General features: G+C 58.1%; 1 protein-coding gene across 2 annotated transcripts; it reads left to right on the plus strand.

Annotated features, from left to right (window-relative positions):
* Positions 1-20723, plus strand: HNF1B (HNF1 homeobox B; the record flags this gene model as incomplete). Of its 2 annotated transcripts, none has more annotated exons than XM_080356944.1 (9): positions 1-338; positions 4755-4954; positions 6170-6434; positions 6949-7190; positions 13899-14062; positions 17031-17163; positions 17282-17473; positions 18134-18252; positions 20703-20723. In XM_080356944.1, the coding sequence occupies 9 exons, from the start codon at positions 1-3 to the stop codon at positions 20721-20723; spliced, it is 1674 nt and encodes a 557-aa protein (XP_080213070.1). The 2 variants fall into 2 exon arrangements, with proteins under 2 accessions (XP_080213070.1, XP_080213071.1); XM_080356945.1 differs by having other exon boundaries at positions 6248-6434.
* Positions 20724-24620: the final 3897 nt, after the last annotated feature.

Consider the following 24620-nt stretch of genomic DNA (forward strand, 5'->3'; position numbering starts at 1 on the left):
ATGGTGTCCCAGCTGAGCGCCCTGCAACGGGAGCTCCTGGGTGCCCTGCTCAGCTCCGGAGCCACCAAGGAAGGCTTGATCCGTGCCCTGGAGGACATGGTGCCCGCCGCCGGCTTCGGCGTCAAGCTGGAGAGCCTGCCGCTGTCCCCCGGCGGGCCGCCCGACGGCAAGGCCGCCTTCCCGCCGCTGGCCAACGGGCACGGCAAGGGCAAGCTCTCCGGTGACGAGGGCTCGGAGGACGGCGACGACTTCGACACACCGCAAATCCTCCGCGAACTGCAGGCGCTCAACACGGAGGAGGCCGTGGAGCAGCGGGCCGAGGTGGACAGGATGATCAGGTACCGGTGGGGACAGGATGGAGACGGGGCGCACTCTGCAGCGCGCCGGACTCGGACCGCAGGTGCCCGATCCGACGGCCCTGGCACTAAGCGCCCTCCCTGGGGATCGTTCCCGGTGCGTCCTGCCCGGTGGCAGGTCCCCGTGCACCCTTCCCGCCCCGTGGTTAATCCCAGTGGTGGGTCCCAGTGCGCCCTTCCAGCCCCGTGGTTAATCCCGGTGGCAGGTCCCGGTGCGCCCTGGCCCGGCGGGGCTGTGCCGCGGTCCCCGCGGTGTCGGGGAGCCGGAGGCGCCGGGAACCGGCTGCCGAGGGGAGCGGCAGGAAGAGGGGCCGCGTCTGGGGCAGGGAGGCCGGTGCCCGCCGGCCGCGTCCTCCCGGCCCGTCGGGTGCTGCAAGCCCGGCCGTCGCGGTGGGGCCGGGGGTACCGGGCTGCGGAGACTCGGAGCGGCCGCCGGCTCCGTCCCTCCGCCCTCCGTCCGCGCCGGGAGATAAAACATAAACTGCAGCACGTGGAGCCCGGAGTGTTATTAATTTATTTCTATAAATCATCAACAGAAAAATACACAAAGGGCCGCGATTAGGGCGAGCGGAGCGGCGGGTTATTCATTGCCGAAGTTGTAAACCGGGCGGGGAGGGGGGAAGGAGGAAACCCCCAACGGCGGCGGGCTGGGCTCCTGCCGGTCCCGGGGATGCCGCTCCGGTCCCGGGGATGCCGCTCCGGTCCCGGCCGTGCCGCAGGGAGCGCGGCCGCCGTCGGGGCGCGGCGGAGCAGCTCCGGGGCTGTCGGGGCGCGGGCGGCAGCGGGTCCCCGCCGTGCCCGGGGTGAGGAGCGGGGCCGGGGCAGCCGGCGCTTCTCCCGCAGCCGGGGCACCGGGGCGATCACGGGTCGCCCCACAGCGCACCCGGGGACGGTAGAAGCAGGTCGGGGGCCGTTCCCGGGTGCAGTGGGGGCACCTCTGTGTTCCTCCTCACCTGGCACTGCAGTTTTTATACCTGTCTTGATGCCCCAGTGGCAGCCAGACTGCAGCACTGATCCTGCCCGTACCCTCTGCCAGCCCGCAAAGCCCAGGCTCAGCGCCGGGTCTTGTCCCTGGTGCCCCGGCAGTGCCATGTCAGGGCCTGGCAGGGGACGGGGACGCCGCCATGGTGTGTGGTGTGGACGGTGCTTGTCTCCAGGCCTGCCCCGGTACTGGCAGCACAGATGGTGCCTTTTGGGGACAGGGCTGGGGAGCAGCACCCGTGTCTGCCGAGGGGCTCAGCTGTGACACGCTGGGTGCTAAAGAGCCTCTGTGCAAGGGAGAAATCATTGCAGGCCTTGTCCGCTGGGTTCCCACCCCACCTGCGTAGCCTGAGCCCTGCACCCCTGGGTGCTCCTGCCTGTCCCCAGTCCCTCCTCTTGCTGCCTGCGTCTGTCCCCGGGGGTGCCCAGGCTGGCAGTGGGGGTGCACAGGATCTGTCCTGGGGTGGCTGCGCTCCCACAGGTGTTTCTGTGCAAAGTTTGCCTTTGGTGCAAACAAGAGCAGGCACATGTCCCTGAGGAGCCTTTGCAAAGAGCTCGTGTTTGCTCTAAGAGAGGCCTTTGTACTTGGAGAGGGAGCTGGGTAGGGGACTCAGGAACCATTTATTGCAGCCACGCACAGGGGCTAAACCCCCTCTGCCCCTGTTCCCCTGGTGTCAGCCTCCTGACCCCAGGGCCAGCTCGGTCTTGGGCTGTTTCTGTGTCCACGCTGCCCTTTCCTAAGACTGCAGCGTGGTCCAGGCTTGGCCACCCACCCACTGCATGGGCAGGAGCTGCCTGCCATGGTGCCGCGGTCCTGAGCGCTTTGCCGCGGCTCCTCAGCGAGCGGCACCTTTGCTTGGGCTCGTTCACGGTGCCTAAAGGGCTTCAGCCGATGCGGGGGCAGAGAGGCCGCAGCCGCACCGCGGGCTGGCACGGCGGGTTCTTGCACAGCCCGACCAGAGGTGCCGGCAGCACATGGAGCCCGGCTCTGGGGCGAGACGCCCCACGGCTCCCTCCCTGCCCCGTCCCACCCGCCGCGGCTCGGACACAGATCCCAGGAGCACCCAGATCCCGGGGGCCGCGGGAAAGCCGCCCGCTGCTGGGGACGTGGCCACAGATACCCCAAGGCGGCTGCGAAATGTGTGGGGAGCGGCGGGCGCAGCAAAGCTCCCCGCGCCGATTCCCTGTGTGCACAGGGAGATGCAGATTAGATAGATCATTTCTGTAGGGAGCGGGTTTATAATCCATCTGTATAAATTCTTGGCATATTTCTCCGAGGATGTGGAGTGTATTTACCTGTTTTCAAGGCTGACAAAGGGGGTGAGTGGGGCTGGGAGTCCCTGGGGATTGGGACGGGCTTTGCCCCGACCCGTGCGTGGGGTGGGAAATGCCCCTTTCTCGGGCTGCGCTGTGGCTGCGCTTCGTTGGGATTCATTTTGTGCGAGGAAAAAGAGCTTTTCCTTGCTTTCGGTGGACAATGAGTGCGGAGCCAGGGCTTTGAACTGGTTTTACCCTATTACAAAGCGCTCCCGGCTTGGATGTTTGAATTTTTTTTTGCACTTAAATTCCTGGTAAAGATTGGACAATTAATGGGCTTTTTTCCATTTTGGTGACAGAACCAAAAAAAATGGGCTTGTGTTGAATCAAAAGGTTTTCCCCGCTGGCTTTTTAGGTTAACCAAAAAAGAAAAGGAAAAAAAAAAAAAGGGCCAAACAAACACTCAAACATTTCATTTTGGGTCAAGTCCAAACATTTTGTTTAACATGAAACAAAATGTTTGGGTTTGGTTTCAGGTTGTTTAACCCTTTTGAATACGGTCAATTTGATTTGTAAAGAGAAATCACTGCTGAGAAATGAAGACTTGAATAATTGTTTTGAAAATGTAAGTGTGAAAAGCTGGACATATCAAGGTGAAGCCTTTCTTAAGAAAATGAAGGAAAATTTGGGGTTTTTTTCCTAATTCTCACATGTTTTTTTACAGCCAAAACGCTTCTCAATTTTATTTCAATTTGGAAATCATGTCTGTAACCCCAAGTTACTTGTTTTAAATTTTTAAGCGTGCTCTATTGCACTGGCTCGAGACTTAACGCTGGGAAAGCGATGCCCTTGGCTTAGCTGTGAAGCAGCCCGCTGTTAGAAACGCTAATGAGCTCCGTTCCATTAACTTATTATTAATCAGTAAATAGCCGGATCAGTTGGGTGACACGAACCACTCAGGGCAGAAGCCGCGGGCAGCCCCTGGGCACAGGGACGGCAGCGCCGGTGTCCCCGCCACGCGCTGCCGGGCGTTTTGGGGACAGGAACGGGCTTTTCTGTTTGCGCCGTGCTCAACCCAGCCGGGCGTCCGGGAGTCGCTGTGTCCGTGTGTCTGTGCAGCTCTGCAACGCTGTGTAGCAGGGTTCCCCTGCATGGGGGATGCGGGATGGAGCGCAGGGACAGCATCTCTAGAAGCCCCCGGCCCCTCCTGCCTGGGGGTGTGACGAAGCCCCCGCCGCGCTGGCTCTTCTCGGGTGCTTCTGCTTTGCATCCAACCAGCTTTGTTTTCATGCTGCATTCGGGACAAAAAAGTAAGAAATATACTTCTTCTTTTTGTCTTTTCCCGTGACAAGCTGAAGGATCCAAAATAAGTGATGAATTGGGAGAGCGGTCGGACGGTTATTCCAAGCGCAGCGATACAGTATCGCATTATTTGAGTGCATGACTGTGACCAGGTTCAGGCTCCACTCCGATTTTTTGGCATTAAAACGTTTCGTTTTAGTCCAGTGTCCTGCAGAATAAATCTGGGGCTCCTGAATGCAGCGCAGGTGCATTGGCGGGTTCCTCTGCCCCCGCGCTGTGCTCTCGGTGGAGCTAAAGGCGCAGGCAGCGTTTTGATTTTTGGTTGTATTTCAGTTATTCCCTAAATTGGTGTAAGTTACCCCAAAGACACCGAAGCAATGCAGATTTAGGAAAGAGTCATTTTACATCTGGATCCTGCAGGAGCCAAATTCAAGTGTTTAAAAATATTCAAGAACGAGTTAAAGTTATTGGGGGGGAGGCTGGTTTTGGTTTTCCATTCAGGGACTTGCCTGGGTTTGTGTTCCTGGTTTGACCTTTGCTTCTCAGCCCTTTGCATATGGCCCGTGTCTACGTTTTGCAGTTGCGGGAGGGTGGAAATAGGGTCTCTTTCACATGAATATTGAGATTTTTAGATGGTTTTCCCTGCAGGAATGGGAGGGAGAAGGTAAAGCGGCAAGTGGGTGACTGGGGTTTGGTGGCCGCACGGGGGTCCCTGATTCCATGACACGCGCTTGAAGGATCTTGTGTCCTGAAAGACATTTCAGAATAATAATAATGGGTTTCCATCATGGGAAGAAGCAAATACCAGGTGTCTTTCTCCCCCCAGGAGAGATTAACCCTTTGTTTCCCTCCCCGCAGCGAGGACCCGTGGCGGGCGGCGAAGATGATCAAGGGCTACATGCAGCAGCACAACATCCCGCAGCGGGAGGTGGTGGATGTCACCGGCCTCAACCAGTCCCACCTCTCCCAGCACCTCAACAAGGGCACCCCCATGAAGACGCAGAAAAGAGCCGCTCTGTACACGTGGTACGTCCGCAAGCAGCGGGAGATCCTCCGCCGTAAGTACCCGCACCAGCGCTCGCCCTTTGGAGATGGAGGGGGGAGAGGAGGTCCCCGTGTCCCCGTCCTGCCCGTGGGCACCCGATGTATCCGGAGCTGGGTGAAGAGCAGCCAAGCATCTTCCCCTTAACGGTTTTACAAGTAGAATGCATTTAAGGTGCAGGAAAACCAGGGCAGAGCCCCTCTTGGTCACAGTATTCTATTTGGGAAAGCGGTTAGATGCCTTTCCCACCTTTGCCCCCTTTTCCTCTCTGTTTCTTAAAACTGCTCATGTTCTGCAACTACTTGCAAAAAAAGTAGAGAGACAGAAAAGGGGAAAAAAACCCCTGTAAATTACTCCTATGTGTAGCACGGTCTTGGGGCAGCATGTGCTATTTGAAATGCAGATGATTTTGACCAAGTACACAAACTGTTGCTCTTGTGCACCTCTCCCACCACCTGCCCTGGGTCGGTCCCTGTTGCTGGAAGCAGCCGGTGTTTGACTGAGCTGCAGGTTGGGGCCCTGACCCCCCTGCAAAGGGCTCTGCCCCCCTCTTCCTAAAGGATGCAAAATACAGCGGATGGGAAGTGCAGAAAAGGATTTAGCACCAAATACCATCGCTTTGAAAACACACCTTGAGACGTTAGAGCAAACAGAGCCCGCTCCAGCCTTGCCCTTCGTTTCGCCCCTTGTCACAGGGGGAAAAGCCATTATAAAAAGAGGGAGAATTCCCCTGCAAAACTGAGAATAATAAAACCCTCCCATTAATCTCCGTTTACTGCCGCGGTGACAAGCGCCGGTTCTGAGGCGGGACGCCGGGGAAGGTCACCTCTGGTGCCTGCCCGGGCGCGGGGCCGTGTCCCACCGCGCTGGGACGGGAGCGGGAGACGTTCCCTCTCGGGGGACTTTGCTGTTGTCCCGCCTGGCTCCCGGCTTCCAAAAACCCACCCGAAACAAGTGCACAGTGTCAGAGACCCAGCCCGTGAATATGCATGTGCTGCACTTGCCTCCCTGTTAAACACTGTCCCCAAGGGACGGTGACAACTCCCTCACCCCCTTCCTGGGGTTCCACACGCACTGGGGGGCAGAGAGCCGGTGTGGGGGGCACTGCACTCACTCCAGACCATGCCAGGGCTGTGGGCTGGGGGTGCTGCAGGACGGGACACGGGGGTGCGGGACAGTGCCTCCGAGCAGCGGCGACAGGCCGGCTCACGTCTGCTCCTTTCTCTTTCAGAATTCAACCAGACAGTCCAGGGGTGTGGAAATAGGACAGACAAAAGCACTCAGGATCAGCTGCTGTTTCTCTTTCCAGAGTTCAATCAGCAGAACCAAGGGGCTGCCCAGCTCGACGACGTCTGCTCCGAAACCCCCAGCAAGAAGATGCGGCGCAATCGGTTCAAGTGGGGGCCGGCCTCCCAGCAAATCTTGTACCAAGCCTACGACCGCCAAAAGAACCCCAGCAAGGAGGAGCGTGAGGTTCTGGTGGAGGAATGCAACAGGTAACGGCTGTCCCGCACCTTCTGCCGCCTCCACGCCTGCCCCGCAGCCTTTGTTCTGAAAACTGCATATGATGCTGGGCTTTTGGTGTGCAGCCCCGGGCTGCCAGCTCGCAGCTCGGCTTTGTTGAACTTCCTGGCCCCTTTTTGTCTTGTTTTCTCCACCTGAGTGGTGGCCAGGGCTAAGTGAGCTTCATGCTGTGCCAGGGATGCCATGGGGATGCTGTTGGGATGCAGCAAGGGTGCCATGGGAATACCATGAGGCTGAAGCGGGGATGCTGCAGGGATGCTCAGGGATGCTCAGGGATGCTGTGGGGTTGCTGCAGCGTTACAGCAAAGTCAGAGGGTGCAGGGTTGGCTTTTACAGAATGTATGTAGCTCCAAAGAGCAGGCAGGCTCTTAGGAAGAGCTTAAATGCCCCCAAATTCACCTGTCCTCCCCGAAGCCCCGTCCCAGTGGTGCTGGCAGAGGACCCCCCGGCAGCACCCTGTTCCAGCGTGTCCCCTTGCCCCCGCAGGGCTGAGTGTCTGCAGCGAGGGGTGTCACCCTCCAAGGCGCACGGGCTCGGCTCCAACCTGGTGACGGAGGTCCGCGTCTACAACTGGTTTGCCAACCGGCGGAAGGAGGAGGCTTTCCGCCAGAAGCTGGCCATGGACGCCTACAGCTCGGGCCAGCCCCCGCACAGCATGAACCTGCTGCTGTCCCACGGCTCCCCCCACCACAACCAGCCCAGCGCCTCGCCTCCCAGCAAAATGCCAGGTGAGACCTCGGCGGGGCTGCTCAGGCGCTGGCTCCTGTTTCTGCTGGGGAAAGGGGTGCTGAGCCCTTGGGGCCATGCATGGGTGGCCTTCAAGGCAGGGAGATGGTCATCCTGGTCCCTGCTGCAGCTTAAACAAGTGATGCTGGTGTGGAGAGGAGCAAGGGCTGTGGCTGCAGCGTTACGGCTGGGCCAGCCACATGGCGGGGGCTGGATTTCCACCCTGCCAGGGATAAATCAGCATTTGCTTGGTTGGTCGAATTCAGTGGAGTCCCCGTGCAGGCTGTGCTGGGCAGGGCAGGGAGGCAGGCTGACGTGTTGGCGCTGGGGCCTTGGGGTGCAGCCCACTGGTGAGCACTGGTTTTGGGTGGGAGAGTGTGCAGGTGATGCTGCAAAGCCCGTAGGAAGCTGCAGCAGCGTGTCCCAGCATTGATGGGTGTGCAGTGCTGCACCGTCCCCATGCTGGAGCAGGAGGAGGTGGGTGAAGAAAGCTACTTGGGGGGTGCAGGGCTCACCCCAACCTTCACCTCTCCCCGCCGTGGTCCAGCCCCATAGCGAGGAGCTGGCTGGGGAGAGCAGACATCTCCCGAGGGATTTAAGCAGGAGATAACGCCCGGGGAGGGGGCTAATCAGGGTGGGTGGGGGTGGCGCGCCGTGGGGCGAGAGGCATTGTTGGGAGAACAATCCCCATTGTCCCCCTTCTTGCCCTCTGCCGCCAAGGTGGCTGCAGGGGGGTCAGCGTGTGGGCTGCACCCCAACTGCCCCCACATCCCCCCTCGGCCACGGCACCGGCACAGCCCGGCCGGGGAGGCTCAAACCAGCCGCCTCTTGGAAATGACCCTGCCTGGCTCGTTACACACACCCAGCTCATTACAAAGGCAAATTAAAATAACCCCATGTGGCAAAGAGTCCCTGAGGGAAGGGCAAGGAGCCTGGGGAGGGGAGGCTGGGAGCTGGGGACAGTGCCAGTCCGTGGCTGGACGGGGGTCCCTGGCCCTTAGCAAGTGAGAGCAGCTCCTGAAGTGGTACCCGGGGGATGCAGCAGCGCTGGGTGGGTAAGCAGCATCCGACCCCGCTGCCACCCGTGGGGGACAGGCAGCATCCGACTCCGCTGCCACCCGTGGGGGACAGGCAGCACCCGACCCCGCTGCCACCCGTGGGGGACAGGCAGCATCCGACCCCGCTGCCACCCGTGGGGGTCAGGCAGCATCCGACTCCGCTGCCACCCGTGGGGGACAGGCAGCATCCGACCCCGCTGCCACCCGTGGGGGACAGGCAGCATCCGACCCCGCTGCCACCCGTGGGGGACAGGCAGCATCCGACCCCGCTCCCGGGTACCGCTCATCACATATGGCCAGCCGGCGGTGACCAAAATGTGACCCTGCCCCAGGAATGCCCCGCACAATGGTGGGGACAGGGAGGACGTTTGCCCTCCTGTCACCGGCTGATTGCTTACAAGGTGCCCTACAAGCACATTGTCAGCAAAATCAGCTGTTTTCAGTGTCGGCCGGCGGGTTTTACAATACCCCACCAGCATGCAGCCCCGCGTTGTCATGGCGTTGTCCGCCCCCCCGTGCATGCTTAATTGACAATTAAGCCGGGGCTTTGAACGAACCCCCCTGCCTTTGATGTGCCCCGTCCTGGCAGCGCCCATGCAGGCACCCCTCGCGAGCCTTTGTTTTCTGCTGTTAGGGGATGGCAATTCCCGTCACCGCGGGCATTTATCTCGGGGCTGGAGGGCCGTTAAGCCCCAACCTTTATTTTCCCGCTGGAGCGGTGGCCAGCAGGAGCCGGCCGCGGCTATAGGGCCGGTGACAGCCCATTCGGAGGGGCTTTTGAGCAGGGCAGGAGTGATGGCCGCGGCAGCAGTGGAGGGGTCAGGAGGGCTCGGCCGTAGGAATTTACTGGTGGCTGGTGGTCGTATCCATCAGCCTCGCTGAGGAGGAGTAGGTGAGCATGGTGAGGGTGCCCATGGGGTTGTAGGTCTTGTTTGGGGGTGACGGGCAGGGGCAGAGCTGAGTGGCGACGCTTTGGGGTCATTTGGTCCAAGCGGGGTCTGGCGGGCTTGCAGCTCCCAAAGCATCACTGAGTCCATCGCCGCTAAAACCTCTTCCAAGAGACGTTTGCAGTGGTGGGGGACCCGCTGCCTGGGGGTGCAGGCTGTGCTGGGGCTGTCCCCACTGCCTGCCTGACCCCACCGGGGCTGCCCATGCTGGGATTTGAACTGCCCTTGCACCGCGCGGCTGGGGCGCTCAATGCCTTAACAGCTTAATGACGGTGCTGGGACGCTGCCCACGTCCTGCCCTGTCCCCCCCGGGATGTCCCCCGGCACAAAACGATGGGGCTGGTGGTGGGGGGCAGCGCAGAGCCGCTCCGGTGCCCGCAGACAAAGGGATCGCCCGCTCCTCGGGACGTCAGCGGGGTCTTGCAAAAGGGCACAATGACGGCCAGGCAGGGGTGAGAGCTGTAAAAGTCAAACATCTTCCCAACCTCTTCTGGGAGACCCATCTGTCAGGCCTGGAGCCGTAGTTTTTAACTATTTGGAGGTAAATACTTAAAGCCTATCTATCTTGGAGGCTTCTCTCAGACTCTGGACTTTTCCCTTCCTAGGGGGTATTATCAGTGATCTTGGTTCCGTTTGATTTGAAGGTCACTTGGGGCTTTATCTTGGTGCCGTAGACTCTGGCTTATGCCATTTTTATCTTCAAGAGCCCCGCAGACAATCAGCGCGTTGACGAGATTAGGTGACACGCCACCCCGCTCGCCAGCCACCCCCCGCCTCGTCCTGCATACAAAGGGCTGCCCGGTGCCCACTGGACCCCCCGAATCCCCATCCCCGTGGTTGGGGGTCACGGTGTCGCCACCAGCGCCTCCTGGGGGGTCCTACACCCAAATGTGCTCAAGGCATCCCTCTGTCCAGCAGCACCTACGCTGCAGTATCAGAGTATCAGAGCAATCAGTGCACACACACACATATGAATGTACAGCATTTATCTATATTTTTTAGATATCTCTGTAGATGTAGATAACAAAAATAACTCGGTACCACCCTGAGATTCTTTCTAAACCCAAAGGCCAACTTAAGCGTCTTGACTTTCTCTTAAAGAAAAGCCTGTCAATAAACCCTCGGTCCAGAGGTGCTTCAGTTTCTATCTGGATCCTACACGTTGTTCCTTGGGGTATGTGCTGGTTCTGATTGTGGACCCGGTGCCAGTGGTTGTAATATTTTACTGTCGGGCACATTGTGGGGCTTGGTGGGTACAGTGCACTGTTAGGAGCTTTTCCCCGTTTTATGGGGGGTAATTAGGACTTTATGACAGCAGCAAAATGGGAGGGTCCAGTCCCCATAAACAGGTTTATAATGGATATAAACTATGCACCTCTGTAACTTAGCAAGATTAACACTTTAGGGACAATTTGAGTGGCAGCCTGAAATCAGAGGTGCCTGGACCTGCGTTTGGGACGGTGAAGTGGTCCCGTCACCCACCCGGCTGCTCCCACCATGTCAATAGCTGCAGCATCACTGAGTCCAGCGTGACCCCCAAAATGGCCTTTTTCCCCCAAGTCGGGGGGCAGTCCCTGAGTCCCTGCGGCCACTGAGCAGGCGTGGAGCGCCCTGGGCCGTTGTGGGGTTGGGTATCACTGGTGATTTGCGGGATGTTTGCAAAGCTGCAGGCAAAAGTGCAGCCAGACACTGGTGAGTAGCAGAGGCTGGGACGTGCCATGCAATGGCCAGGGCTCCTGCTGCATGGGAAATACATTTACAAGTACAGTGAGGTTTGGTTTTGCTTTGGGTTTTTTTTGAAGTACAATTTAATCATAGCAATATGAATTAAAGAAGAGAACGAAGCTGCTTCTTTGCTTTCGCTTGCCAAAGACACCAGGCTGGTGTCTACCTAGAAAATGGCACAAGCTTGCAATGAAAACAGCAAAGTTATTGATCATTGCCCCAAATCCCCCCATTGCTCTCTCCACCACAAAAGCTGGGTTGGGCACCTCTGAGAAGTCAGAGGGTGCTGGGGTTGGCTGCTGGGAGCTGTGGGTGCATGGGACCCCCAACCAGCTGGGGGTCACGCTGCCTGTCCCCATCCCCCTTGGCTCAAACACAGGGTTAAGGCTCCGGAGCTGGACCCTGCGGCTTGTCTGGAAACACGGGAAAGCAGTAAAACATTTCACGGGCAGTGCAGCTCAGGGGCCGCACAATAGCTGGGTCCCATAAACAGACTTTTATATTACGGCTGTAGCTCCAGTAAAAACCAGAAAAGCCTTAAAGAGGAAAGGCTCTGCTGCCAGGGCCGTTCCCGCTGATCCCCATCCAGGCTCCTCTCCCGGTGGCTGCGGGGAGAGGCTGAGGAGGAGTAAATCTCTTCGCGCGGGGTGGGAGAACAGTTGTGTTGGGCATCACTGGTTGTGAGAGCCCCAGGAGGAAACCCCTGTGTCCCCCTGTGAACCACCAGGGCCGTCCCCACGTGTTCGCCCCATCCCAGGGGGTCCCATGGTGGGGACAAGGGGTTGTCCCCCCCCATGGTGGGGGACAGCTGGTTCCCAGGGCTGGGCACCCCTGCCGTGCCTGGAGCCCGACCTCGCGCTGCTCAGGAGGGTTAATCTTCATCAAGACTCGGAGTCTTCAGTGGTTTTATCTGGAGAACCAAAATCTCGGTCACCCGATTATCTGGCAATCCCAGCGTTGGTTATTGTTTCTCACACAATAACAGCGTAGTCCTTTGGCTTGCAGGGAAAAGCTTTAACATCAGCTTTTAACTTTGCGTATGTTTTAAAGACAACTTGATGACTTCGGGTGTCTTGGCTCGTGGGTTACAAGCATCCTCAGTTGGGTAAACCACGATCTGGGGATTCAAATGGCTTTTCTTTTAACTGAAAGCTTCACTGAACCCAAAAGAGATTGAAGATTGAGCAGAACTCTGATTTTCTTTCCAAGAGGAGCCGCCTGTGCTCCTTGTCTATCTTGAAGATCATGCTCAGAAGAAAGGGCTTTATTTTATCTCCCCGCATTGTTTAAGCCGCGCTGCGGGACGTCGGGCGGCAGCGGCCGCAGCACACGCTGCACGGGGCCGGGGCCGCGGGAGGAATGCGTGACAGTGCCCCGGTTGGGTAATGTTTACCCTGCGCGTGGCAGGGACGTCCACTCGGACCGGCAAATATCCACCTGCCAGAGGACATTCTTTTATTATCAGGGATAAAAGGGGTCTGCTGGGAAATGATCAGGAACCAGACATCGCGGGGAGATTCCTATCTGTGGGGCATGTTTAACTAGCTGATGGGGAAAATTTGGAGGTGATTAAAGAGTGACTTTGCTGTAGTTTTGGTGGAGGGTGTGAGTAGCCATCTGCACTTTGGCAGGTGCTTTTGGAGCTTGTGGAAGCTTCTGGACTCAAGTTCTTACTTCTTTCCTGTTCCTCAATTCAGCGGTTATCAGAGTAGCCCTTAGAGCATCCTCTGCCAAGCCAGCCTGCGGCCGCCCTTCCCCTCGCGCACCTGGGAGAAGGAGCCCCCCAAATCCCAGGAGGAACATCCTTTACCGGGGCGGGTTTGGGAGCTGTGCTGGGGCAGCCGAGAAGCCACCAGCTTCTGCCATAGGCAGAACTATTCTGGCTGATGGTCATTTTGGGGAAACATCCCCAATGCCACTCTGCAGCGGCCAGGTTCATGGGTGGGCGATGCTCTTGGTGGTCTCGGTTGGCAGGGTGGGCTTCACCCCATGGGTTTCTTTCCCAGGAGAGCAGCGGGCTGTCTGCCTGTCCATCATCTGCTTCGATCCCGGGGCAGTTCAGTGAACCCAGCCGCAAGCACAGCGCTGGACTCCTCGTAATAAATGGCTTTTCACTGTAGTCATCAAGGCAGTCTCTTAAAAGATGCTTTTGTTTCCCGTGGGTTTTCCTCAGTTAATTATTTGTGATCTGTAGATGCCTTTCCATGACACATGGCTGATCACATGGTTATCAGTGCACGGCGTTTTAGCCAAATTAAATATATTTGTACAGAAGACCTGTGCTTGAGCCAGATTTCCCTTCTCGGCAGTGGTGGGCTGTGCTCTGATTGAAGGTTTGTATGTGTCTGGTCCCTCTGTTTTCCTGCAGTAACCTGTTAATCATACACTTGTCGAGAGGGAAATCGGATGCAGAAGGGCCTGAGAAGAAAGCGAGAGGAGTCACTGTAGGGAGCTGGGCAGCGCTGGCCTTGCGAGGAAAGAGCTCTGTGCAGAGTCGCTCCCCAGGGCTCAGGGTCCCCGGGATGGTGTGCGAGAGCTGTGGGGACATCACAGGGATTTGCACCATGGCTGCAAACAAAAGCACAAGGGATGAGGGCGGGTGTCCCTGGCCCAGGCTGGGCTTCCTGGGGAGCAGCTCTTTCCACCCCACGGCATGGGGACCCATGGGCAGCGTGGGGACCCATGGGCAGCGTGGGCGCTCAGCACCCCTCACTGTCATTTTCTGGCTGTAATTTCAGAAGATGGGGTTTGGGTGAAGCTGGAAAGGGAGGGACATGTTGTCTGGTGCCATCCCTTGTCATTCAAAGGTGTCGTTTAGGAGCTCACCCATTTGTTTTGCATCCTTGTGCTGCGCACATCAGGGAGCTGGGGAGGGTTGGGGGGTTCCCCTTGGCAGGGCCACTTTTGGGCTGTTGGCACAGCCAGGGCACCCTCACCAAGGTGCCCATGGGTGATTGCAGCTCCTGGTGATGTTTTGCAGGGGTGCGGTACAGCCAGGCGAGCGGTGAGGCGGCCGCGTCCTCCGGGGCCATCAGCCACCATGGCGGCGGTGCCATGGTCACCACCAGCCAGGCGGTCCTGCAGCAGGTCTCCCCGGCCGGCTTGGACCCGGGCCACGGTTTGCTCTCTCCCGACGGCAAAATGGTGAGTACACCTGGGCTATTGTGGCGGCGGCGCTGATAAGATAAGAGGGCCCAGCGGGCAAAGCAAACACGCTTTCCCCGGGTTTCACACGCGGCCCGAGCCGAACAATGGGGCATTGTGGGGACGGGGACGCGGCGCGGGTGTGCGACCGTCCCCACCGCCCGCCTCAAAGGCGGCACTTGGCCCCCGCGCGCCCCGGCGGGCAACGGCGTGTTTTCCGAGCGCAGCCCATAAATCTGACAGAGCCCCGCTCGGGGTTTATTGATTGCATGCCTCGCGGATTGAATGTGTGCTGGGTGGATCACTGTTTGTTTTCTCCTGCCAATGACATGGGTATTGATAAAATGCTCATTCATTATTTTTTCCCGGAGCCCTTCCCAAGTCTGGAGTCTCTCCGGGGAAGCACTTTCCTTGCAAGCAGGGACCTTCTTGTCCCAGGGCATCTGACTCGGTACTGCCAGCTCCAGACCTCCCGCCTGTCCCCGTCCCCATCCCCGCCTGCTCGGGCTCTGCTGCGAGGGCTTTGCTGGGCAAACACCAGTGGTGACAGGCGGCAGAGATGGGACATTGCCATCCCCACAGGGTGCCTGATGCCTCCCATGACGGGTGCTGCACAACCACTGCAAAAAAGTGGTTGTGGGTGCAGGTCTGGGCTGGGTTTGCAATGCCCGAGCGCTCGGGCTGCTCCTTTCTGTGGGTGCCTGGCTGGCACAACGCCCTTTGCAGGAGTCCTGAGGGAGCGGGGCGAGGAGGGGCCGGAGGTGACGGGGAGGACGGGCCGGGAGCGCAGCCCTTCCTCGGAGCTGGCTGCCGGAGCTTTGCGTGCGGCCGCTGCTTTTTCCGGGAGGAGGTTTTGTGCTGAAAGCGAAAGTCAAACATGGCACTGGGTGACGGGGCGAGCCCGCTCTTCCTCGGTTTTCACTTCCATTTTCGGAGGGTTGGCCCTCTTGGGCTGTCGCATCTGTCTCCTGGCACAGCTGGGTGGCTGCGGCGGGTTCGGCATCCCCTCCCTCAGTATGGCGGGATTTAATTTTGCTTCTCCTTCTGCTGCTCCCTGACTCACGAGGGTCCCCATGCAGCCCCTCAGGCTCCGACACTGACCCTGCAGAGCCAAGCGTCCCCCACCAAGCAGGGGGATGTTGCCAAGCGAAACCCCAACCTTCCCACACGCTCCCTCCACCCCGAGAGCACCCGTATCTCCCCAGGGGTGTGTTGAGCCTCATAACCCTGAGCCTTGGAGTCATAAAATGAGTCAGGATTAAAGGCAGCAGGAGGCAGTGAGCGCCCAGGGTGGGGGACCTGGGGACGAAGCGATGCAGAGCTCGGTGGCGGGGGCTGCCAGCACCCCCCTGGCAGCTCCTTTTGCATGGCCCACGTCTGAGGGGGTTTTGCTGGAGGGACCCTCGGATGGGGCCGGGGGAGCTCACAGCAGCTGGGCAGCACGGGAGAAAGCCGTGGGGAAATGCAGCGGGTTAAACTGGGAAAAGCAGCGGATTAAGCTGGGAAAGCGGCCTGTTGCAGTGCGGTAGGCAGACATGCAGCAGCAAAAGTGCAGAGTTGTCCCTCCTGCACGGGCGTTGCACAGCACCCGATGGGACCGCGCCGGTCCTCGGCCGCATGCAGCTCTGCCAGCTTATCTCTGATCTTCAGGCAGGGCTAGCTAGTGCTTGCTAGTGATTTAATAAAAATATGCTGTAGGCTGTGGTTTCTAGTAAGTAAACATGTGCCTTTAATACCCCACATGAAACCAAGAGCTGCCAAGGAAGTTGCAGCCTCTGAAGGCAATGGCTTTGTGCAGGGAGGAGCGTTACTGAGGCTGCAGAAAGCTTTGGTGGTTCACTCTTTCACACCCCGGTGTTGCTCTGAGCCGTGGTGGTGCCGGAGGGTCTCCGTCCAGGATGCAGGGACTGAAGGGTCTTCTCTAGTCGTGCAGTCTCTGGACAGTTTCTTTTGGGCTCAGTGCTTTGGGTCTAAACCCACCGCGAAACGAGCCCAGGCTGCGGGCGAGCAGCGCGCACTTGCCGCGAGCTGTTTGACTTGTGCAGCCAAGTGTGGTGTAACCTGGCCTTGAAGAAACTTTGAAAGTGGAAAATACCGGATCAGGAAATATGAGTCACTCCTGGGCTTTGGAATTTATTGATGGATTTGTTTCAATTGCAACGGGGCTATCTCCAACTCACATGGGCAAAATAAACAAGGCGCTGGGGCTGGTGTCCAGAAGTGTCACACGAAGAGCTGAAAGGATGGCTCGAGATCGAGGTTGTGCAGTGCAAGGGGTCTAATTAAAGGGACTAGGAGAATGTGCAGCAATTAAAGAAATCAGGCACTTAGCCCCTGTTTGTGGTGGGGACCAGCTCCAGTCCCCTGAACACACTCCGAGTGCCTTTGTGTGTCCGATCCCTGAACATTGACCCGAGATCCCAGCAGCTGGCTCTGGCCAAGCGCGCCTGCCCCATCCCACCAGCACCCTGCCTGTTGGCAAAAGTGATGATGAGGAACATCGCTGTGAGGTGCTTTCTATCTGCTTTCTGTCTTTTTTCTTTACCTGTCCACGTTCATACTTCCCACTTTACAACTGTGAGGGTGGGAAGTTGAATGTTGAGAGTCCTCAGCTGTCCCCGAGAGTGGGCGCTTGGACTTGGGGAACAAAAAGGCAAAGTCTCGGGATGTGCTGTGTCCTGGCGCCATGCTCTGATGGAGCTGGAAGCCGGTGCCAGCAAAATCCTTCCTGCTGCTGCTGCTTTGCTGGTGATTAACGTGAGGCTCAGCATCTCAGCCGGGCCCTGCAGCCCCGGGCGGTGGGAGCTGCACTGGGGTGTCCCAGCGAGGCTGCAGCCGTCCTGCCTCTCAAGAGGGTTTGTTCCTGACCCCCCGCAATGTCCCTGCCGAGGCAGGCAGGGCAGGAGGCCGGGAGCATCCCCGCGGCTGCGGCTCTGATGGGGGCTGTCCTGCCTTGTTCCTTTGGCAGATCCCCGTTTCAGGGGGTGGGCTGCCCCCGGTGAGCACCCTGACCAACATCCACAGCTTGTCCCACCACAACCCACAGCAGTCCCAGAACCTCATCATGACGCCGCTCTCAGGAGTCATGGCCATCGCACAGAGTAAGCGCTGCACCCCGAGCTCAGCCCCGCGTGGGCCCCCTTCCCACGGCGGGATGGGGACACCCCATCTGCTCCCACCAGCGCTGACATCCCTGCTCTGCTCTCCCCCTGCTCCCAGGTCTGAACACCTCGCAGGCGCAGAGCGTGCCCGTGATCAACAGCGTTGCCGGCAGCCTGGCGGCCCTGCAGCCGGTGCAGTTCTCCCAGCAGCTGCACAGCCCGCACCAGCAGCCGCTCATGCAGCAGTCGCCCAGCCATATGACGCAGCAGCCGTTCATGGCCACCGTGACCCAGCTGCAGAACTCGCACAGTAAGGGTTCGGGCAGTAGCTATGAAGGGAAAAGCTTGGGAAATAAGTTCAGATGGAAAACAGGCTTGTGCTCTCCTCTTGCTGTCTCCTGCCTGAGCTCATGCCCTTGGCTGCCGCCTTTCTCCCGCGGATACTGGCCAGCGCGGGGCTGCGAGCGGGATGCAGGCGGTGCAGGGTGGCCACATCTCGCCCTGTCCTCTCCTTCCCCTGAGCCACCACCGTGTCACATCCCCTGTAGGGCCCCGCTGCTGTCCCGCAGGTGGGCTGCAGCCCCCACCGGTGTTTTTTGTACAAACTTCATTTTTCCTTCTGAGTTCCTATTGCTATAACACATGCTTTGCCGAAGGAGGCGGCCAGGCCCATTGTACTCCCTGCAAAGCAAACGCTTCCCTGCTGTGCCCTGAAGGGATCTGGCTTTACCCCTTGGGCTCATCCGTCACCCCAGCCCTGCTCCAGCACCAGGCTGGGCCGAGCTGGTAGCTGAGAAATTGGTGGCTTACAGGCAGGTGGTGGTTTCTCTCAGTGGCTCATTTTATCTCGCTCATGTCCCCGCGATGCTCGTTCCCTCCCAGCACCCTGCAACCTGCCATACATAGTGTGGCGCTTGGATGCTCTGCCCCTGCTTTTCCATGACGGCTGCTTGTCTCCTCCTCTCCGCAGTGTATGCACACAAACAGGAGCCTCCCCAGTATTCCCATACCTCCCGCTTCCCCTCGGCGATGGTGGTGACAGACACCAGCAGCATCAGCACACTGACCAATATGTCTTCCAGTAAGCAGGTAATGGCCGGGGTGCGCAGAATGGTGTGTGGAGGTGGAGCGGGGCTGTTTCTGCTTTTCCAGCACTGAAAACCTCATCCCAGCCCCTTCATGGTGTCTGAAAATCTGCTTGGGGATGGCGTAATGGGGACTGCGGTGATGGTCCACCCGTGCTGGACAGTGGGGACTTGTGGTGGTGGTATCGGCTGCACCATGCTCATCCCTGGGGCCACTTCCCCAGCGTGGGAGCATCCTACTGGGGTTCAGATTGGGCTGGGAAGGTCAGGACCAAGCAGGGTTTGGTGCCTTTGTGCTCAGGGTGAATCGACCCCGGTTGGAGTTGAGTGGAGGAGCTGGGCTGCGATGTGCCCCGACTTCCCCAGCCCATAAGGCAGGACATAAGGCAGGACTTATCCTGGTTCAAATCAGGTGTGCGAAGCCTTGCTCAGACAATAGTCCCTTTCTAAAAGCCACCTCTGGGGACTGTGGGAAATATGTGGCCCTTATTGATTGCTAGATAAATAAGAGAGAGCCTTGAACTTGCATTCAGATAAACTTTCTTACCAGGGTTTGACAGGGGAGAGGAAAAAAATGTCTGCAATGACCACAGAGTAAATACAGTGTGGGATTGCTGTGAGAGCCCCCTCCGCGGAAGAGGCTGGGGCTGCAAAGGGGAGAAGGGGAGCTGCCCGGGGGTTTGGCGTGCCGGGGAAGGGGTGATGAACACCACTGTTCCCAGCTGGGATGGGGCTCCAGCGCTTTGCGGTGACATTTATCTGGCGCTGGGTCGGGAGGCGGTCAGGCCCGGCTCCTCGGCAGCACCATTTCCTCCGCTCGGCTTTATCGGCCCATCTGCTGGGCGCTCAGCCCGAACCACCCCTGATTAACCGTGTCCCCCCCACCACGGGCGGCCTTTGATGCCGGGACCGGCCCAAAGGAGCCCAGGGCGCTCAGGAAATGTCCCTGGCTGGGTGACAGCGCCCGGCCATCCCCGCTGCCCGGCGATCAGCCGACCCTGACGCCAGCACTGCCCGGGGTGATGGAGGCTCCCTCGATTTTCCCCCTCCATCACACTTTTGCACTTTAATTAAAGCAGGAGGAGGTCTGGCGGCTCAGGAGGGGGGAGCTGGGGCCAGACCCCTGTGGCTGCTGTAATGGGTGGGTGCAAAATGCCACAGGGACACCCCCATAGCCCCTTGTACGTGACAAATGAGCGCAGGCTGGTTCTGCAAGTGCTGGGGCAGCATCTGTCTCCTGTCCCCCTGCACAGGGCAACAGAGGGAGCTGGGGTTGTGTCCTCCAGCGCAGCCTCCCAGCCCCTGGGGCCTCTTTTCCTACCAACCATTCCATGTTCAAGCTAAAGCTGGAAAAATGCATCCCTGAACACTGATTTGTATTTTTTTCCCAGCAGTTGCCCCTTTTGTTAGCAAACTTGCCCTGCAAATGCTCCTCAGCCCCCAAGTGGCTCAAATGCCCAAATATTTTTGCACTGCCCACACGAAACCCCAAGCCCTGGGTCCTGGGGTGCTGCTCCTGAGCAACCCCGCTTTGCAAGAGGAGAGGGATCCTCCTGCAAAGCACAGAGCGAAGCCTCCATCATTCTCCAGCAGCTCTTCTGCACCTGCAGCTCCCGCACCAGACCCTGCAAACCCGGCTGCTCCCGGTCCCGCTGGCGGGGACAGAGGCTGGAAGGACATCGCAGTCCCCCCGGCTGTCCCCTCACAGCCTGATGCTGCGGGGTCGCTTATCAGATGTTGTTGTTTAGACCTGAAAGGGGCAAATACCTCCTGGTTCCTTTGACAACGCTTGAGGCCAAGCCACCATTTTTATTACGTTAGCAAACACCTGATAGCCGCGGCCCGTCCCTAATGACATGTCGCAGGAGGCTCCTGGCGTCTCCTTATCTCCACGTTACGATGTTTGCTGTGTGCTCCAGCCCGCAAGGTCACCCCCAGCCCCCTACCCCTGGTGATTGGGGGGGACCCCAGGTGGGGGGCCCATCTCGAGGGAGGGAGAAGGAGCTGCTGCGGTGGGACGGATGCGATGGCGGAGGCTGCTCAGCTCTGTCCCCGCCGGTGGCAGCAGCTGGGGGACAGCGATGCCCGTGGTCCCCAGCCCCGCTCCCACCCCAGCATGAGCTCCTGGGCTCAGCCTCACACCTGGCTGCTCTTGGCAGCGCCGCTGGGCTGCGCGGCACCATCTCCGCCACAGCTGGGCACAAACAGGCCCTTTTGTATTATTATTATTTTAGGGAGGGGGTGGTAATATCTGGCTCAGAAAGTACTTTCCCATTGTGTCCCCCTCATGGGTGCTGGGGAGGGCTCAGGTCCAAGCAGGGCTCGTGTGGCACCACCAATGTCCCGGGGTGGTGTGAGAGGTGATGCCTCCAAACACTTTGCGGTGTCCCTGGACCCCCCATAGTCCTGCCACCACCTGCCCACCAGTCACCGCGCTGCTCTCTCCCTCCGCAGTGTCCCCTGCAAGCCTGGTGATGCTCCACACCTCGCTGCTCTCGCTCATAGCAACGGGACCTGATTTTCCCCAACGTGCTGCTGGAGACCCGTGCGCCGAGCCCGGGGGGGTCGCCGCAGCGAAGCCCAGCGCCGCAGCCAGGAGCCCGGCGACCCCGAGCGGGGCCGGCGCCTCCGGACGCCCCGTCGCTCTGCCGCATCCCGCAGGGACGAGCCCGGACCCGTGGGGTGCCGCGGGCCCTGCCTCTCCTTCCCTCCGCGCAGTATTTCCAAGACGTGTCTTGGGGATTTTGGTTTTCCTTTCATAAGTATTCGCCTTCCAAGAGGCCGTTGGCTCTCCCGAGAGCGAGGAACAAGCTGTGCTGGGACCTGGCAGAAGGGGAAGCTGGATAATATTTAAGTTGTACTCCTCCACCCGACGGACTGAGAGAGACTTGGGTCTGTTACTTGGCATTTGGAAGGAGAAATAGCGTGTGCTGTCGAACTGAGCCAATTAAACTGTAAATATAGGTACAGTCTGCTCCATCCTCACCCTTCCCCACTCCTATACATAGAGATTTATATAAAAGAGGTAAATTTTGTCTAATGGATGTAAACTGCTGTAATTAAGTGCAATTCCCCCGTCTGTATATATTGTTCCCGAAATCTCTTCGCTTTCTCCTTTTTTTTTTTCCTTTGGTAAAGGTCAGAGCTAAGGATGGTTTTGTATTTCTCTTTTTTACTTTAAATGAGTTAGTTCAAAGAGCTGGGCCTACGCACGGGGCCGGGCAGGCAGCACCGGTCTGGGCTCTGCGGGGGGACAGGCAGACGCGTGTCCCCCACGGTGACGTCCCGCGGGAAGGAGGGGTGCGGGGTGAGCCGAGCGCAGCCCCGGCGGGTCCTGGATGATCCCAAGGGACTCTTCTGCTTTTGGAGACTCTGACGTGGGCTGTCGCGGGGTCGGGAAGCGCTCGGCAGCCCGCTTGACACGTCCAGACCGTTCAGCTTTGGCTGTTCGCAGGTGAGCCGGTAGCATTTGCTGCTATAGAGAGGAGTGAGGCCGCAAGAAATTCTGGTAGGATCTTCCTCAAATGGAGTTCAGAGACCGTCGCCCTGTCCTCCCCTCCTTGGGGTGTGGAAGGGACTGGGTGCCCAGTTACTGCCTTATCTTCTGCCCAGTAAATGGCCAGTATGGGTGGCTTATTTCCCACCGCTAGCGTTTTCCATTAGCCGGTTGATGATGAGCCTTGCTGGCTCCATCCTTATGGAAAAACACGATGCTCCCGTCCTCGTGGTGTCACCTCTGGGCTGCAGATGGACAGCAGGACAAGCGCTGGGCTCTGATGTGACCCCCCCAGCCCACGGTCCCCACCTGGCAGCGGCTCCTGGAGGAAAAGCTTTGCAGTGAGATGTCCAGGTTGTGAGCGAGCCCCGCTCTGCGGTGAGGACACGGGGCTCCATCCCCCCGGCCAGAGCCCCGCGGTGTTTGGGTGCCCGTGTCCTGCCTCCCGGAGCTGCAGAAGCTGCAAAAGGCATCGCCCCCCTCCCATGAGACACAAGCTCCTCCGTACCCACGGCCCTTCAGAAGTGCATCTAATGCTCCCTAGTTGTGCAAAGTTTTTGGGAATGGCAGCTTGTGCTGACTGCTAAGAATGACTTGGAGAGGTGGAGAGCAGCAGAGGTGCCTATGGATGGATGACCACTGCTAAAAAGAAAACCACTGGATGCTGTCTTTGGGTCAAGAAAGGCTCTTTTGCTCTGTGTTTGTACAATGCCTCGTGCAGTGGGACCCTAACCCTTGCTGGGACTAATAGGAGTTGCCCTATGGTGAATAAGTCATCATGAATTGGAGACCAATATTCAGAATGACATTTAATTTAATGTATACCATAATTAAATACCACTTTTTCTGACTCATTGCTGCGACGTGGTCTGTAAATTCCCCAGCCCTCACCTGCCGTGGTTCGGCAGGCGGGACGCAGGCTGGCAGTGGTGACATGTCCCCTGCTGTCCCCTGCAGTGCTGGTCCAGGCTTCCCCTGCCTCAATGTGGTGAGTCAAGCGGTTCATATGAAGCCCCAGGTACCAGCAAGAGGCTCTGGGAGGTTGGGAGACCTGTGTCTTTGCCCTCCTGATGATGCACTAATGATGTTGCCCTTAGTCCAGCGCACTTTATTCCTCATCCTCTGCTGAGTTTAGCAGCAGAGTGTTAAGCAAACCAATTAGGAGCTGAGTGCCAGACAAAGCCAAACCCCCTTCGTTCTGGATACTGAGCCTGGGGGTCCGTAAAGCACAAGGTGGGCGGGAGGGAGCACGGCAGGCACGGTAAAGCTTTTGAAGATCTTTGATTGCGAAGAGCTAACACAGCTGAGTGACTCAGAGCACATCGGCAGGAAAGGGCGGCCCTTCTGATGATGGGCAGGCATTTGGATCACCTTCAAAAGTGTCTGGTTTTGGTTTGGCACCCATTTTTTTTTCATAAGTTAGGTGTGGGCTGCTTCAGAGCAGCCATCTGGTGCTCCCCTTTCTAGCCGGGGCAGGACACTGATAAAATCCTTCCCACCGAGTTTCTTTGTTTATGTGATTTTTAGCTACTGCGGACAGAAACTGGAAGTGTAAAGCTGGAGATCTCAAAGATGCAGATTTTATTCTGAGATCCCCTTTGCACCTTCCTGCTCCTGAGTGCCAGGCTGAGCCCTTTTCAAATTCTGCTCCTAAATATTGCATTCTCACCTGTCAAGGTAAAATGACTTGGATTCTTCTCCTTATGCCAACTATGTTTAGCTCCATGAGTGGCTCGTGAAGCCACCTGGACTCAGCTTGCTCCAGCTGATGTACATCCAGCATCAGGTTGGTTTGGTGCTGCAGAGGAGTGGTGACCCAGTGGGGAGGACGGGAGAACCTGCAGCAGCGGAGCTGATGCTCCAAGGGGAGCAGCGCCTTTTGGGGCCTGATTTCCTTAAAATAGACACAGACTGAGAGGCACAGGGTGTGAAAACTATGTGTGAATCATTGTTTGATGAGTGGCCTGATAACAGTGCTGCCCTACAGAAATCTCTGCAGAGAAGGTAAGTGAAAACCTTGGGGAGACTCTGAGATGCAGCCCCACCAGAGAGGGGAGGGGGAACTGTGCCAAAAGAAAACTAGGACCAAAAACGCATCTGAGCAAAGCAACAAAAGGAGAAGGTGGCTACCATGGAGCAGAGTGTGGGACAGAGCAGGCAGGTGTGCTGTCACCCACCCCTGGGTAGCAGGACATGGGAAGGTAGAAAGCATGACAGAGGGTGTGGGTGCTACACATACCAATGCGTTCATTGGCAAAAAGCTTCCTCTGATTTGGATTTAACCTCTGGCTGAGGAAACCTTTCTGCCCATGGAAGTACCACCCAGAACGGCTTCTCTGAGCAGCTGGGCTGGGGCTGTCCCTGCCCAGACCTCACCTTGTACTGGAGAAGCACTGGGTGGGGTGTTTGCTCCTGCAGATGCCCTGGCTGTCTCATTAACTTGTTGGAAAATAGGATGTAACATCAAATGAGGCACCTGGAAGAGGTTTTTTTTTCCCTCCTGTTGCTGTTGGGCACGTTGTGTTTGCGATACAGTTGTTATGGAGCAAAGAAACTAGCAGAAACATGACAAAGTTCGTTTATGGGCAGTACAGTTTTACAGGGCTGGGTGATTATTTTACAGTTCAAAGCTGTTCCAAGGGAATTCCTTGCACGGGAGGATCTATGGGCTGCCACGAGGCTTTACTGGGCACTCGTGTTCATAACAAACTTCAGCCTCCTTCACGGCACAACGCAGGGACACCACCACGTTTAATTTGAAGTGCGGATGTGGGTGCAAAGGCAAAAAGGGGAGGGCCCGGGAAGTAGGCAGGTGTGGAGGTGGGATGTGGGAGGGCTGGGCAGGAGTGTCACCTCTCCTTCACCTCCTGGGGAGA

The sequence above is a fragment of the Nesoenas mayeri genome (assembly GCF_963082525.1).
Source record: "Nesoenas mayeri genome assembly, chromosome: 20".
Lineage (NCBI taxonomy): Eukaryota > Metazoa > Chordata > Aves > Columbiformes > Columbidae > Nesoenas > Nesoenas mayeri.